Raw genomic sequence first — 16,978 nt, forward strand, 5'->3', positions numbered from 1 at the left:
TTGAGGTGTGTGAGTGTGTTTGTAAAACTTGGTTAGAAGTTCCAGATTTGTGGGTGGGCAGCTCAGCCAGCCTTTCCCTCTGCTTCATTCCAAACTGGTGGGATCTGCTGCCTGTCCTTGATGCTCCATTTATCCTGACATTTATCCTGCAGTGCCTATCCACCTTGGGATGGGATTCTCTTGGCCTCAACCTTCAGGGAAAAGCTGGTTCACTCTGTGTGACTCTTCCTCCTCATTTTCAGGGATCACATTGATTTAAAGAAGGCCAGAACTGCATTAAACATCCTCATGGACATGACTGTTTGTGAACTGCTGGCTGTGGTTTCCTCAGGGATTTTGGGGCAGTGCAGGGCAGTGGCTGGTGAGGAAACTGTCTAGACAGATTCTGGCCATGCTACAATTGCTTGTCCTGGCTGTGGAGGCTCCAGCTCTCACTGCAGCACTTGTTGATGCTGAAGCATCCCTGCACCTCTCCTGCTCTCCTCGTGTGATTGTCTGAGCTGGTGTTGGGGACTGCAGGTAGGGCTGAGGTGGGACCTGCTGCTGCTGAATGTCTAATTCTGTGTGGCTCCTCTTGTGCAATTAAGGAGAGCTAATTAGCTCCTTTTAGTGCAGTCTCCTTGCAGAGGTAGCTGACCTCTTGTTAATCCTGGATTAAGTTCTTACTAAGAACTGGCTCTTTGTGTGTCCCAGTTAAGATGTTGACACTTTGTTCTCTCTCTCCCCTTGTTCTCCTCCTCCCCCTCTTCCTCCCCATGCCTGTGAGCACATGATTCCCTGCCTCCTCCAGCCCCCACTGCTGGAGGAATCCATGGACTCTGTGAAAATGCCACTGCCAGCTCAGAATGAGTTTTGCTTGGTCTGGCACCTGTCTAGGAGCCTGTATTGAAGGGAAAAGGGAGAGTGTTTCTTGTTGCTTGACAGGGTGGGAATCCTGTGTGGTTTGAGGAGCAGCACCCATGGGCTGAGCAGGAGTTGTCAAACAGATCCAATATCCCAGCCAGAGAACTCTCCCTGTGCCATGCAGGGCAGTCAGGAGCCTGCCCATTCATTCCTGTGGAAGGAGCAAAAAGCAAATTCAACACGTGCAAAATGCTAATTACCACCCAGTTACCCACTAGTGCTAATCCTGCTTGCACATCTTGAGGTTGTAGCACCGAGTTTTCCCTCAGGACACGGTTTCACATTTCTGATGAGTCTTTTTCAATGACAAGGCTGGAAATACAACGAAGGTGTGTCCCTATGGTTCTGTTCTGAGCTCAGCTGACAAGCAGAGATGTTGGGGAGCAGCTGCCCCAGTGGCTTTGAGTTTTCAAACCAGATCCTATTGAAGGTGGGCAAATAATTATGGGAGGAAATGAGAAACCCTACGTGTTTTCCAGTCCAGGTGCTCATTGTTGTCTGCTCTGCAGACAGACTTTTAAAGGCTTCTTTTTGTTCTGCACCCTGGTGTGGCTTACAGGGAGGGTAGGGTTGCTCAGGGTGCCTGGAGAGCTGATCCCAGCCCCACCTGATGCTCTGCAGGGCTGGACATCCAGGCCCTGCTGTGTCCCAGGGATCTGTCATCAGCCCCAGGCTTTAATTACTCACACAGTGCCTCATTTCCTCGGGCCTGGGAGATGCAATATGCATGAGGAGGAGCTGCCTGCTTGTGTTACAGGCAGCCCTGCAGCCCTGCAGGGGCAGTTTGGGGAAGGAGAAGGTGCTGCCTGCACCAGATGTGGCTCTGGTGCTCCTGCAGGGCTTGGTGGGGCTGTGGTGTCCAGGCTGAGGTTTGTCAGGCAGATGCTCACATTGTCCTTCACACATGAAACAAAGTCCTTGCCTTGAGCCTTGAACACCAGACACGTGCCAGCAAACCCAGCTGACATAAAATGCATTTCTGCAGCTCTTGGTCAAGACAGGACCTCGCAGCTTTATGTCCAGAAGAGCTTCTTTAAAGGCTCCTAAAGCTCCTCTCTCAGTGCAGCATCATCTAACCTTTATCACCATGAAACCAGCTGGCAGTGCCAGGGATGGTGCTGCAGAAATGTAAAAGAATTTTGGGTGAAACTTTGCAGATCTGAGGAATTTTGTAAAGCTTTTGAGGTGCTGTGTGGTTTTTCCAAATTCCCCATAACTTTGCCCCTTGCACACTACACCAGATAAACCTAAGGAGCTTTTCTCTAAGTAAATCTTGCATTTCTACTCCTGCTCTTGCAGTGCTTTTGGAAGCAGGACTTTTGTTTGATTCATTTTCTCCCCTGACACTCTGAAGGGTGGGTTAAACATAACCTCATGTCTTATCCTGCCATTCCATGACCTTCTTTGAGCCTTTATGTGCTCCAGATCTGAAGTATCCATTATATTGAATTATCACAGCATTTGGGTCAGTGTAACTCATGTGACTATTGAAAAATAGTATCTGTTCAAACCATAATAATCATCCAGACTAAACGTATCAAAATTTGTGGAGGCTAAGAATTATGTTTTTAACTATTTTCTCACTTTCTGGAAGAGAAAAAAAAAAAATCCATAGGCTGTAAAACAAAATGAGACCATTCAGATATCTCAATCCAAGTCCTGTTGAATGCAAAGTGTGAGGCTTGAATGGATTCTGGTTTGAGGTACAGAGCAGCGTTTGGGAGAACACAAACCCTTGCATAATAATGCTTGCCACAGATGGGTAATTGAGCCTTGAATTAGTTACAGTGGTTAGTTTTGTTTGCTTCCCAAAATGGGTTTCTCTTGTCTAGTCAGGATTCATCCAGCTTCAGCTTCCAGCACTTCCAGCTGGTATCCAGTGGGATCAAACCTGGATTCCAGGTGAGCATTTAAATCTTGCCATTGCTTGGCCTCCAGGCTGAAAGGATTGAATGCTGCTTCCTTTGGAGCTGGTTGCTTTTCTCTGAATTTATCCACATTATCCACTCACTGAACCTGGATACAATCCTAGGCATTGGCTCTGCCTTGGGCACAGGGAATGGGGAAATGTGAATGTAAAATGTCATTTCCTTGAAATAAATTTCCAATACTCCAGCCAGCAAGCTTGGGGAAGCATTTGAAACAGCAGAATTGGCATCAGGCTGATGCCAATTATTTTATTTGTTTATTAAAACAGTGACACATGAACTGTGAATTCATGTGCACCTAGATGAGCTCTGAGTGACATGAAGTGGTGGCACTGCTGTATCCAGGCAAAGGTGGGGTTTTCAGTTTAAAATCCTGTTTTATTCAGCCTTTGAATCACCCTGGTCTGAGCCTGCTGGAGCACCTCCTGCTCCCACTGATTTTGATTGTAGTGACATGATGGATGATCAGCATTTTGGGAAGATGCTCTTCTGGGAATTAGCACTCAAAGCTGGGACTGATTGTGAAGAGAAAATGCTCAGCCCTGGGTATGGAAGGGGCAAAATGCAACAAAAGCAGGGAAAGGGCAGAGAGGGAGTCACTCACAGCATCCTGAGCCCAATAATTCAGTGTAATTCCACACATGGACACTTGTGCTCAAATCAGGGGTGGTAGGACAGCTCCAGTTCAGTTTTACACTCTTTCCTTGAACACACCAGGCCTGATTTCATAAACTGGGAGGCAAAGTGCAAGCTGAGTGATTGTTTTGCTCTCTTAAAATCCTTCATTCTATTTTTTATTGTACTAAGAGGAACCTATTTATTGTACTGAGAGGGATTGAAGTCCATCTCCTTATTCTGGAATATAGATGTCCCCAAGGAGGTTTGGAGGGATATAGTGTCCTCAAAAGAAACAGCAGGTGCTAATGCTAAAAATCTGTAAACTTTGCTTGATAATGTTTCTTTAAAAATCCCAGGCCTGTTTACACATGGATAAGCACGGAAAAAAAAAAAAAAAAAAAAAAAAAAAAAAAAAAAAAAAAAAAAAAAGCCAAATTAGCTTCCTAGACGGAGCTGGCTGAATTGAGTTGAGGTCACCTTAACTCTGAATGAGCGTTGTTTAATTCTGCTCAGATAATCCACGCTGCCACTTAATTAGGGTTTAATTTTCCTGGCTGTTCTTGCTTACACGCTTTGAAACTTTCTCCCAGCAGCGCGTGTGTTGCAGGGAGCACAAAACACAATGTTTCCAACCTGTCGGATTTGAACTCCTAGGGGTTTTGAAATCCTTGAAAAGCATTTTAGGCTTTTTTTTTTTTTTTGGTTCCTCGGGAGAGATGCGAGCGTGCCGGGCAGGGGTGGACACATTATGTGAACACAAGTGTTCCAACCTGTCGGGTTTTAACTCTAAGGGTTGTTTAAATAATGAAAAGTGCTTGTGGGTCTTTTTGGAGAGGGAGATGCGAGAGGAGCGGAAAGGGTTGGATACATAATGTAAAGATAGCTATTCCAACCTGTCGGATTTTAACTCCTAGTGATGTTTAAATCCTGAAAAGCGTTTGGGGGTCTCTTTAGAGGGGGAGATGCGAACGGGGCGGGCATAGGTGGACACATTATGTGAACACAAGTGTTCCAACCTGTCGGGTTTTAACTCCTAGTGATATTTAGATCCTGAAAAGTGCTCGGGGGTCTCTGTGGCTGGGAGATACGAGCGGGGCGGGCAGGGTTGGACACATAATATAAAGACAGCTATTCCAACCTGTCGGATTTTAACTCCTAGTGATATTTAGATCCTGAAAAGCGCTCGGGGGTCTCTGTGGCTGGGAGAAGCGAGCGGGGCGGGCAGTGTTGGACACATAATATAAAGACAGTTATTCCAACGTGTCGAATTTTAACTCCTAGCAGTATTTAAATCCTGCACAGCTCTCGGGGGTCTCCGTGGCTGGCAGCAGCAGCGAGGCGGGCAGGGGTGGACACATAATATAAAGACAGCTATTCCAACCTGTCGGATTTTAACTCCTAGCAGTATTTCAATCCTGCACAGCTCTCGGGGGTCTCCGTGGCTGGCAGCAGCAGCGGGGCGGGCAGGGGTGGGCTCGTTATGTAAAGCGCTGCGCAGGCGTGTGCCGGAGCCGTGCGAGCGCCGCGGCCGCTCCGGGCAGCAGCAGCGGGGACGGGCATGGGCACGGCCGGGGCCGGGGCGGCGTGTCCGGCCTGAGAGCCCCCCCAGGGCCGTGCCATGCTGCGGGAGGTGAGTACCGGCCCTGCTCGCCGCTGCCGAGTGCATGAATGAATGAACCCCATGAATGCCGAGCGATCCCCGGTGAATTCCTAGCTGCTGCTGCTGCGCGCCGCCCCACGCTCCCCAATGGCTGCCAGGTTAGTGCTGTCGCTGTCCCCGCTCGCTGGCACACGTGTGGCACTGGCGGGGCTCCGTGTGGCACACGGCGCTCTCCAGGCAGATTAAAGCTGGAGTCCATGTTGGCCGCTGCTGCTGCTCTCCGTTCGGGGGGCTGGGAGCAGCCCGTGTGACATCATGGTGCAGAGATGCTTCGTTTTTCTTCCTTTCCGCGGGCTGGTCCTTTTTTTTTTTTTTTTTTTTTTTTTTTTCGTTCTGTTTTATTCTATTTTTTTTTTCTCCTTGTTCTCTCCCCCACGCACGTGCCCTGCCTCTCCTGCAGGGCGGAATTGCTACAACAGCCTTTTCGATTGTCCAAAACAATGGGCAAATCTGATTGTTTGGGTCCTTTTTTTTTTTTTTTTTAAATTCAGCTTCCATTCCCCTCACCCCTCCTCGTTTCCCCTTCACGCCCTGCTGTATCCCCCATCCCCCATTCCCACGGGGACAGCTATTCCTGCCGTAACATCTGGGTCCAGGCAGAGGGAGGCAGGAGGGGGTCGGGGTTGGATGCGTCACGGAGCTGCTGCAGGGACATGGTTGGATTTGTTTGCCCATGTGCTCTCCTGCCTCTGCAAGGGCTCGTGGTTCCGCTCTGCCTTCCTCTCTCTCCCGCTGTTTGTGTATTTGCATTGATGGGCACAGGCAGGATTTGCTTTGTGTCGCTTTCTCAGGCTGTGCTCCAGTGCTCCAGAGTGGCTTTTTTTTTTTTTAATATTTTTTGGTAAGGGAGAGCAGTAGGAAATGAGAATTCATTGCACTGTGTGTGTTCATAGACAAGGAGAATCTGCTGAATGCCATAAAAATTGCTTTTTCTTAGATTACTGGTGGCTGGCATTGTCCTGTGCATCATGGAAATGCTGTTTCAGAAAAGAAAATCTATTCCTGTCCCTTTGCTCCATTAAATCACATGCATGTGCAGGAGAAGCTGGTAGATTTAGGCTGGAGCTTGTGATTTTGACTCAGTAGGATGAAAACTCAGGATGTATTTTACAGCAGTGCAATGACTTGAAATTCCCAACATTCTCTTGGAGAAACCCCCAAGTGATAAACAGCTTGGAGAAAGAGAGAATCTGTTAAAGGGGGGACAAGGTTGAGCCAGGAACAAAGGTCAGGCACTGAAGGGGTTTGGCCCTCTGTGTTTTTGACTTGGAGCTGGCCAGTGCTGCTGCATGGCTGGAGCAAAGCAGGGGCAATGCAGGCAGGGGATCAGTCAGAAATCATTGCCTTGTTATTTTCAGAAAGGTAAAGGGAGGAAACATCAAGGGCTGAACAAAGGAAGTGGCTTTGATCCCAGCTTTGATGATCACAACATCTTCCATTAACTTGTGACGGCTGCTGCTGACGAGCTGTGGGAGTGAGTGGGAGATGCAGAGCTCCAGCTTTGTCTCTGCTGCACAATATCCCTGTCTGCCCCCACACTGGCTGAGGGGCTGCTCAGAGCCTTCCTCAGCCACTCGTTCAGCTGGGGTTGGTGAAACCCCTGCCACGTTCATTTGGGGTTGGTGAAACCCCTGCCATGTTCATTTGGGGTTGGTGAAACCCCTGCCACGTTCATTTGGGGTTGGTAAAACCCCTGCCACATTCATTTGGGGTTGGTGAAACCCCTGCCATGTTCATTTGGGGTTGGTGAAACCCCTGCCACGTTCATTTGGGGTTGGTGAAACCCCTGCCACTTTCATTTGGGGTTGGTGAAACCCCTGCCACGTTCATTTGGGGTTGGTGAAACCCCTGCCATGTTCATTTGGGGTTCATGAAATCCCTGCCACATTCATTTGGGGTTCATGAAACCCCTGCCAAGGCTGGGATGTGCTCAAGGGGACATTGCTGTGCTGGGGATAAAGTCCATAAGGCCTTGCTGGGGTTACAGCAGGGAAAAGTGCCTGAGCTCTTCTGGAGGGAATCTGGGAGTTGTATCACCTACATCCCCACCCCAAAGTGGGCCTGGGTATTTATCACCAGCTCTGTTGCTTTATCTTGAAAATATAAAGGACATATGACAGCAGCACTTCATCCCCAAAGCACTGAAAGATTCTGATGTTAGCTTGATGAGGATTCAAGTAAACAGGCTTGGATTTATTTTAGTTTTTATTTTTATCCTTTGAGCTGTCAAGTTTTCAAAACTTTCCTCACATCAAAGATGGTTTAGCAGTGTTTGTTGTTGTTTTGTTGATTTTTTAAGCAAGGCTTTCAAGCTCTGTTTGCCCCAAGTTCCAGGCATGGAGATGTTGATGGAAGCATCAGACATTGCAGTTCCTGCTGTTAATTACCAGAGCTGTTGACTTTGTGGTGGGGAGGGGAGGAAAACAAAGCCTGGATCTGTTCCTCCTTGGGAAGCAGAGCTGTAGAGTGGGTGACCTGTGTCTGTCACCTTCAGAGGGATGTGGAATTCTTGCTTGGTGCTGTTTCCCCTTTACTGCTTCCCAGATTTCTTTGTGTTATCCATCCTACTTTATTTTATGTGGCTTGTTTTCCTTTGGAGCAAATGGAATGATAATAATTTGTGACTGAGGGAGGGGTTTAGGGTGTGATTTATAACCCATGGTGCTTCCCTGCACATTCATGACCTTTCCAAGCTGTGAGTGGTGCATTACTGGACTTTATTATTAAAATCTGCCTTGCTGTATTTCAGAAACATTTTCCAACTTTTCCTGGGGAATTTTTGCAATCACTCCAAGCAGGAAGGGAGAGGTTTCTTCCAAGGCAGCTGAGGGGGAGTTTCTGTGTGAGATGAGGCCGTTTGTCCATGGGTCTGTCTCCAGTGGTAACCAGGATCGGGTGATCCACAGGGACAATGCCATGGTTAATAATGCATCTGCCCATCCTCACACTGCTGCCTGTGGGCAGAAGGCAAATTCCTTCCTAATGCTTGCAGTGATTTGCTAATCCTCTGAGGCATAATAATTGCATTAATTTTTATTTCATGAATATGTAAACATGTGATTGGATGTCATGGGAGGACAGCATTCTGCAAAACGTCAAAATAGAATAAATCCTAAAAAAGGCTGGACTTTTCTGCTAAAAAGAAAAACATGCAGAAAACAGACTTTTTATGATTCTTTTCAAAGCACTTGTCATGAAACACTCCTTGGTTTCTGCACAGCCCTGCAGGTGTCATTGCTTTTTTTCTTTTTTTGACTTATTGCTTTCTCTTTTGTCTCTCTTGCTGGGAGATGTCATAGAAAGATAACATTTTGTTATTGCTTGTAGAGCAATGGCAAGCCCAGGGAATTGCTCCAGGATCTGGGCAGGTTTTCATTCTTGGATTATCAGTTTGAAGGGAGTGTAGGTTGTGATCAAAAGTTGTTACCATCTGCTTGCTGTTTGGGAGACTGCATAATGAGCTGCTGAATCTCCTGGTTTTCCACTGATGTCAGACTGGATGGCAGAAAAGTATCTTTGTAGGCGTCTAATGAACCCCTCTAATTGCTGTTTCTGAGGAGAATTAACTCTTTTCAGTGCTCCAGCCGGGCCTGAGGTGCCTTCTTGACCTTTCTGCTCTTTTCCAGACTATCAGCACAATTCTGTGCTGTCCTCAAGGGTCTCCTCTGGTTTGCTCAGGAAAGGGTAGGCACAGGCTTGACTTTGCACAGCCCATAGATTTCAGAGTTCAATCTGTGCTTCAATATGTGCATTTTGGCTGCTTTGGGGACATATTGCTGAGCACTTCCAGAATTCAGCTCAAATTGCAGAACAAACCCCAATTGGGCCTGGAAGAACTCATTAGCAGGTTGGTGCTGCAGGGAGGAGTGAGTAATTGCAAGATGACTCTTGGAAGGAGAATTTTGACAAGTGGGAGAAGAGTTTAAGCTTTCCAGATCAAGACTTCCTTGAGGAAATCTGATGGATTGAGAAATGCACTGCAGGGAATGGTGTCCCTGGTTCATTTTACCCCATGAGAAGCTGCTGGTGGTCACAGTGAAGGTGATGAGTGCTGTGTACTCATCTGCTGCTTGTTTAGCTGAGCTCCTCTAGTTGCAAATTTTTTTTGCTCCTTTTCCTACTTGTGGCTGAATCCTAATTCCTTTCCTGCAAGTGGCAGAGCCAAGGGGATTTGCTGTGCTAATCTGTGTCACAGGTGCTGTGACAATGCCCTTCTGGAGGTGGCTGCTGGCTCTTGGGGCACCTGTGATTTGGGAAAAAGCTGCTGCAGGATGCTTGTGTCAGTCCCAGGGGGGTCTGTGGTTCAGGTCTGGTGGGATGGACAAACTTTTATGTCACTTCAGGACTGCAGCAAAGTCGTGTTTCTTGTTGAGTTCTTCATTAAAGCATTATAAAGAGTTCCTTTATTGTTTTAACAACACCAAGCTTCACTTGTGGTGTAGCTTTCCCAAAAGTGACTGCTCATCACCTGCTTCAGATCCTTACAGGAAATACTCTGTGGGAGGAGGAAATTTGGCCTTTCTGTGTTTTTCCTGCTGTCTCAGACCAGAGGCTGGTCTGTGCCTTGCCAAATATTCCTTTTCATCAGCTGAAGGAAAGCTTGCAGAATCCCAGAATGGTTTGGGTTGGAAAGGCCCTTAAACATCACCTGTCCCATGGGCAGGGACACCTTCCACTGCCCCAGGTTGTTCCAAGCCCCATCCTTGGAATCCCAGGGATGGAGCAGCCACATCTTCTCTGGGCACCCTCTGCCAGGAGCTCCCCACCCTCACAGAGAAGAATTTCTTCCATTTTTCCAAGCTAAACTCCCCCTTTCAGTCTGAATCTCTTACTCCTTGTCCTATCCCTACAATTCCTGCTGGATACCAGCTTCAAGAAACTGGCAGCCTGCAGATTTTTTACTACACTGCTGCAGATATTGCTGCTTTTCCTCTGTGTCTGAGCAGAGTTTGGCCCCTTCCCATCCACCCCACACTTGCTGATGGTATTTCCATGAGGTTTTTTTTCCTTTAGGAACAGCAAGGACATAAACCAAGGAGACAAACTCAGCTTTCAAATGCTCAGTGCAGGGGATTTCACCTCAGAGCAAAGGGGCTGCTGCTTAGGTGGGCTTGTTTGTGTTCTGTCCCTCACTTAATCTGCCTCACCCACTGAAGGCTTCTCTGAACCTCTCAATGTTCTCTGGGCAATTAGGTCTCTAAAGCGTTATTTATTACAATTTTTTTTTTTTTTTTTTTTTTTTTTCAAAGTGGGTCAAGGCGTTTTGGCATTTCAGGCGTGGATTGCTGGTTCAATTGCAGCCCTTGGTGGCCATGGCAACTGCAGAAAGCGTTCGTCATGGCTGAGCCTTGGGCTGCATCCAAACTGCAGCCAGGGAGCAGCAGCAGGAGCCTTTGGGGGGCTCAGGGCAGGGGCAGCCCTGTGCTCCATGCCCATCATCACTCTCACAGAGCCACTAAGCAGATTCATCATTTTGAATGCCCTTCATGGCAGAAATATTCAGCCACAGAGAGAAGAAGGGGATTCAGCCCTCCTGGGTTTGATATTTGTGCTGCTGGTTTCAAGGAGAGCCAAAAAAAAAAGGAGCCCTCAATGTTGTTTTTCTGCAACACTGAGAATCCGCACGCACCTAACACGATATATGTGGATGGATTTAATTTTTTAAACTAAAAATCGAGCTTGGCAGACAGAATCTGACCAAGGTTGTGTTTGGCAGAGCTGGCACAAAAATCTGTGGCTATGGCAGTGTGAGCTGGGCAAAAATCAAATTGCCAGCTCGAAGCAAGTCAGTGCAGCTGCAGTGGCAGGGCTTGTTGGGTTGTGAAAAACCCACCTTGAGGAGCTTGGTAAAACCATAAAAAGACTAAAATAGCACCAAACTTTACAGCATTTTTCATCTCGAGTTCCACCTGCACTGATGGCAGCTGTACCTCGGTTTTGAGCTGCTCATTCTGAGTTTTAATTTGAGCAGCAGCAAAATCTCACAACTGCAAAGTGAAAGTAAAGAGATCCTGGGCTGGATTGAGCTTGGTTTTTACAGAGCTGCTCTGAACTCAGGCTCAAAGTGAAACTGTGAACCAAACCAAAAATGAGACAGAGGTTGTGTGTGGTAAATTCAGGTTTTGTAGTGCTGTAGAGGAAAAATGAGTGCAGCTGTTCAGGCAGGTTTAACCCAGTGATGTGCTGGTCAGGGACAATGGAGTCAAATTCTTGCCTTGTGTTTTTGGGGGCCTCTCACATAAACCAGTTTATGTGGCCTCAAGCATGCTGGGGACCAGGCTCAGAATTGAGAGGTTTTAACTCAAAGTCTCTTTTTTCTACAGTCTGTAAAAATGGCAATTCAGAACCATTTCTGTCTCTGAGGCCACTGCTGATGAACTTGGAGTCACTAATAAAACTCTGCTGGGGTGCTAAAATTGAGTTTAGCAGGAGCACCAAGTGAAACACCCATTTTTACTGCATCAGCCAAAAACCTGTGAATGAATCTGATTCTTTTTAATAATTCAATAAACTAAGAAATCCCTGATAATTTTGCTTCATGTTATACCTAAACTGCTGCAGGCAGCTGCTGGGAGAATGGTCCAGCATTTTTTGATTTTTTTTTTTTCTTCAATTGTTATTTGAGAGGATTGAATCTTGAATATTGTTACAGTTATTGCTGTACTGGTTTAGCATTCAATATTCCTGTGCCTTGTCCAGGGAAAGGGAGGGCACAGGACAGGATGTGACAATATTTCACTTGGGGATGTGCCATTGCTCCTTGTGAGGAACCCCAAGCCAAGGGAGAATTGCTCTGCCTGTCTTTGCACTGGAGCTGCCTTGGGGTTTAGGTGATATTTGGACAGGTTTTTATTGGTCTATATTCCTCATCCTACTGAGTAGAAATAGGTAACAGAACAGAGTTTAACTTAATCCACCTTCCAGCCTACAGAACATTCTGCAAACCCACTTTCCCAAGTTTGTTCATTATCTGCATGGAATTCCACACTTTATAGGGGTAAAAGCATCTTCAAGGTCTCCTCTGCATCTCCATGCTGCTGCTCCTGCCCCGTGCCAGCTCCTAGGAAATCTGATTCTGGCCCTGTTTGCATAAGCAGCTTGGCTGTGTGCTTCCTGCAGGGCTCAGGGAAAGTTTCATCACTTGTGTGTTGACACAAGCAGTGAGCAAATAAAGGATAATTTATGAGACCAGTTCATCCAAAACTAAACCAACCCAAACCTTGTGACTGCTGCAGGAGTGTGTTACACTGGCTGCTCATGTCAAACTATTTCTTGTAAAATGGTTTTGGCATCTTCAGAGGTAACAGGAGATGGATATGGTTTTTTATCTGGGAATTAATGAAACCTCAGGCACGTGTTCAGTTCTTCTGGATTGTCAGGGAGGAAATGACCCATTTGGAGCACCTTGCTCTGCATCATTGTGATTTGGTTTAAACCATAGCCCTGAACAATCTGATTGTAACAACTTCTTTAATTCAGTCCCTTGCAGCTGTAGCTCCATCCTTTTCCTGCTGCCTCTGGTGTTTGGTGTTGATCATGGGATAACAGGGTCCTGAAGGAGTTAGCACAGATCCAATCCTTGGATGAGCCTGCTCTGGAACCTGCTGACTTGAGCAGGACCAGCTGGAAAAGCCTCGAGGATGTGTGGACTGGTCAGAAATAGATTTGACTCCTGAAGGAAATGAGTGATGGAGGGATAAATGGGTGTAGTGTGTGGTATTTTGAAGGGTCTGACAGGAAGGAGAGGCATCAAAAGAGAAGGAGCAGTGAGGAAATCTGAGTTTTCCTGTTCTGTATTAGTATGTACGTTACTGGCTTGCTGATCCAAATGCTGCAACATTTCCTAATTAAAGAGGATGAGAAGTTCAATTCCCCTCCTAATTTCTGTAAAACTCTGAAAGGCCTCGCTTTTCCCATTGTGAAAGAGGAACTTCATTTTTATTTTTTTATTTTTAATCACAAAGACTTTTAGGTTACAGCAAACCATTTTCATGCCCAGGTCTAACTGGTGTGGGAAACGATGGTTTTGTACAGGAAATGCTGCATTGACTGTCATCATGAGTCCCCTCCCAGAGCCCCAGCTTTTCTGATCTCTGTGATGGGGTGTTTTCTGAAAGGTGTGACCCTGTTTTCATGCATCCTGTTGAGAAAAGCTGCACTAATAGAGGAGGGGCTGTGTGGAGAACACGCTGACACCTCTCTTCTCTTGAGAGCACACTGCATTTTTCTAAGCTCAGACCAACATTTGAAACTCCAGGAGCCCACAGGACTCAAGGAGCTCGTTCTCCTGGGCACTGCTGTCTGATTTGAGGATGGAAGGGTGGGTGGAGAAGCACAGTTCCCATTTAGCAGAGGCACAGGAACTGCTGGCAGTGCCTAAATCCACTGGGGTCGCTTTGCTCAGGAAGCAATGCCGTGGGGAGCCCCGTGGGTGCTGCCCAGCTGGGCTGCAGCAATTCCAGCCTGGAACAATCTAACCCTGCCGTGTTTTCCCTCTGCCTGCAGTACTGCCAGTAACTCCAACCGCAGCACGCCCGCCTGCTCGCCCATCCTGCGCAAACGCTCGCGCTCGCCCACGCCGCAGGACGCGCCGGGGGACGCCATGGTGGAGAAGGGCTCCGAGCACTCCTCGGACAAATCGCCGTCCACGCCCGAGCAGGGCGTCCAGCGCAGCTGCTCCTCCCAGTCCGGCCGCAGCGGCGCCAAGAACTCCAAGGTGAGGGGAGCACGGGGCTCAGGGCGGGGGCACTGCCTGTCTCTGCCTGTCCTTCTCTCTCTGAATCCCTCTTCCCTGTCCTGGTTTGAAGGACAGGTGTCTGCCAATAAAGGCAGAAACTTTGAAATGGAGAACCTAAACCCCCTCCCTCCAAGTTATAATTTTGAAATTAAGGGGCTCTTAGGCAAAGATATGGGAATAGGAATAACAGTTCTTTACGAGGAAAATTAAAATAGAAATACAGTATTACAAAGAACAATCCCAAACCCTGCCAGAGTCAGAATCCAAGCTGACACCCGTCAGTCAGTCAGGGTGGTGGCACTGTCCCATTCCATGGTGGCTGCATCCTCCTGCAGTGGCAGATGTGGTTCAGCTGGAGCAGTGCTCCTGGAGAAGGTGCAGTTTTCCTCTGAAGGTCCAGGGATGATGTGGAAAGGTCTGGCTTTCCTCTGGAATCCAGTGGAAAGAAGGTGCCTTGGTGTTAAAATCTCAGTTTTTATCTGGGTAGGAAAGGCTTGGCTCCTCCCCTGGGTGCAGTATCTCCCAGTGGGATGATGGAATTTTATCAGTCATGCACTGGGACTCACTGGCCATGAACAGGAGATATCTCCTGGAGGGAGGATGGGCTGTGGAAAGATAAAGATGATTGTCCCAGCTGGTTTAAAGATGGCCCATTAGCAGATAATGTGTGCCAGGAGATAAAGATCACTGCCACACCCAGTTTTAAACAATGGCCCATTAACAGGAGATATCTCCCACAGGGATAAGAATTGCTGCCACACCCAGTTTTAAACAATGGCCCATTAACAGGTGATACCTCCTGGATGAAGGGTGGGTCATGGGAAAGATAAAGATGATTGCCCCAGCTGGTTTAAAGATGGCCCATTAGCAGATAATATGTGCCAGGAGATCAGGGTCACTGCCCCACCCAGTTTTAACAGATGATGACAGAATTCACATTTATGGTCACATCAACCCAACACATTCCTCCACTGTACTCCTTGTTGGGAAGGATAAGGATTTGACAGCAGGGTCTCACAGATGTGCATGTATGTATATATATATATGATCTTTGAATGCAGAGTCTGAAGAAGGAATAGAAATGATAGCAAGTTTTAATATAGAAGAAAAGAATTGCTGAGCCAGTCTTGCTGGGTAACTAGAAATCAAAGAGCAAGTGACTTGGAAGGGGCTTTATGAGTCTGAGTGAAAGGAAAATCCACCTCAAACATAAGATGTTTTTACCCAGCAAAAGGATTTTCACAGACAAGAAAACCCATGTTGCAGGTAGAAGAAAGATCTCAGAATGTTCTACTGCAAGGAAACTGAAATATAACTTCTAGCTTAAACTGTAACATACTAACTGTTGGTGATTGGAACATAGTTACATGAATGTGGTAATGTTGGTAGTCAGGACAGGCTACAGGTAATAGTAAAGGTGTTGATTGGTTGTTATGTAATAAGATTTACAGCAGAGAAAGAAATATAATGTTTTTTCACATGGATAGAACAGAGCCTGAGGACACACAGCTTGCCTACAGCCAGCAGCTCTAGGCCCACCCACAACTGCTGTAACCTTGTCCATGCAATAAACATCTTCAGAGCCCTCTGAAGCCTCCATCTCTCCATCCAGCTCTCACACTCCTGAAGGTTCTCCTAATTCAGAGTTCTTTGCCTGGGAGCACAGCTCTGAGTCTGCAACTTTCCATAGCCAAGGTCCTGTTCCTTGAGAGCTCTGTGGTTTTGTGAAAGACCTTGAAAATCAGCTGCAATTACTTTTTATCACCTGGATCATGAAAGGGCATGAAATAAATGAAGTTTCCCCTGTGCATTTCCTCTATCCATGCCCTCTGAGATCAGTTCAAATTGCACAGAATCAATTTTCCAAGCACTGCCCATTCTTTCCATGGCTGCAATGTTATCACTGGCTTGCCCAGGGTAGCTGATATTTCCCCAGGGTGGCTGATCTTTTCCCCAGGAAGGTTTTGTGTCTTTGGACTGTATGAGGAACAGCCTTGTCTTTGCTGTGCAGGGGAAGAGGGTTTCAGGTTTGGCTCTAGTTTTTTGTGTGAGCAGTGGGAGCTGGTAAAACACACACACATAGAGCCTGGGGTATCAAACAAACCTTTGATTACAACCCTGGTATCAGTGATGTGGTCGCTGTCAGGAACACTTGTGTTTCCCCAGAGGTTTGCAGTGATATTCAGCCTGAATAATTTCACTGGCAGAACTGTGATGGATTGTATAAAATGAATTGTTAGATCTTTATTTATTGCTGGATTGTGTCACAGACAAGAAATCTTCACCCCCTCCCCTCTGTGGCCACTCAGCAGAGGGAACAGGACTCAGTGGCCCACATTCTATCTCTCAGCAGTATGGGGGTGAGTCTGTGAGTTCAAAAGAGGGGGGAAAAGGGTTTTCCAAGCTGAATCATTGGCGTTCTGAGGTTGCCCTTGAGGTCAGCCTGGCTTCCTGTGCACACAGTGACCTACAAACCCCGTCCAGGGCTGCTGCCTCCCTCTGGGGTTGCCAGCTCTGTGCTCCCAAAGGGAAGCTGTGGGATGGGAGCAGGCAGGATGCAGGCCATGCTGTGCTGGGGCCAGGCTGGGGATGCTCTCAGGGAAATGGGCCCCTTGGGAAGGGGAACCTCAGAGAGGAGCTGCATCATCCTCCCCCTCAAAATGCTGAGAGTCAAGGGAGTGGGAGTGAGATTTTTACCAACACGGTGACACTGAAGCTGAACTTTAACTCCTGGTGCTTTCCACAAGGAAGAGGGTGCAGTGCTCTCTGTTGGGTGTGTGGGTTTTCCTTCTCTTGACCTGTGAGGTAATTTTTCTTCTTTCCCTAATTTCTCTCTTTTCATTCCTGCATGCTTTCTCTCCGATTAAGTCACACAAGCGCCTCTCCAAAGTAAGCCTTCTTTTTTCTCTCCTGTCCCCCACTGTAGAGCTGTCCCATCACTCAGGAGCCCTCCCCTGGTGCTGAGTGCTGACCCCAGGCAGGCATTCTCCTGCTGAGGCTGTGAGAATGTCAGCAGGAGCTCAGCCCCTGCCTGTAGCTGAAGCTGGGTTCACTGGCATCACTGGCATCTCGCTGGTATTTGTCACACAGACTGAGAGCTGGCCTGTTCATCACACCCCCTCAGCTGCTCCC

At 47.4% G+C, this 16,978-nt stretch overlaps 1 protein-coding gene across 7 annotated transcripts in view; it reads left to right on the forward strand.

Annotated features, from left to right (window-relative positions):
* Window positions 1-16,978, forward strand: part of GRAMD1B (GRAM domain containing 1B) — an 88,879-nt gene that overhangs the window by 42,731 nt on the left and 29,170 nt on the right. For 5 of the 7 annotated variants that reach the window (XM_079326574.1, XM_079326575.1, XM_079326579.1 and 2 more), the window contains one exon: window positions 13,615-13,825. In XM_079326574.1, coding sequence (XP_079182700.1) covers window positions 13,615-13,825 — 211 coding nt within the window. Of the gene's footprint in view, window positions 1-4,976; window positions 5,080-5,108; window positions 5,208-13,614; window positions 13,826-16,978 lie in introns of those variants that run through there. The other 2 variants (XM_079326580.1, XM_079326577.1) reach the window with 2 other exon arrangements.

Source organism: Erithacus rubecula, assembly GCF_903797595.1.
Source record: "Erithacus rubecula genome assembly, chromosome: 25".
In the NCBI taxonomy this organism is placed as follows: domain Eukaryota; kingdom Metazoa; phylum Chordata; class Aves; order Passeriformes; family Muscicapidae; genus Erithacus; species Erithacus rubecula.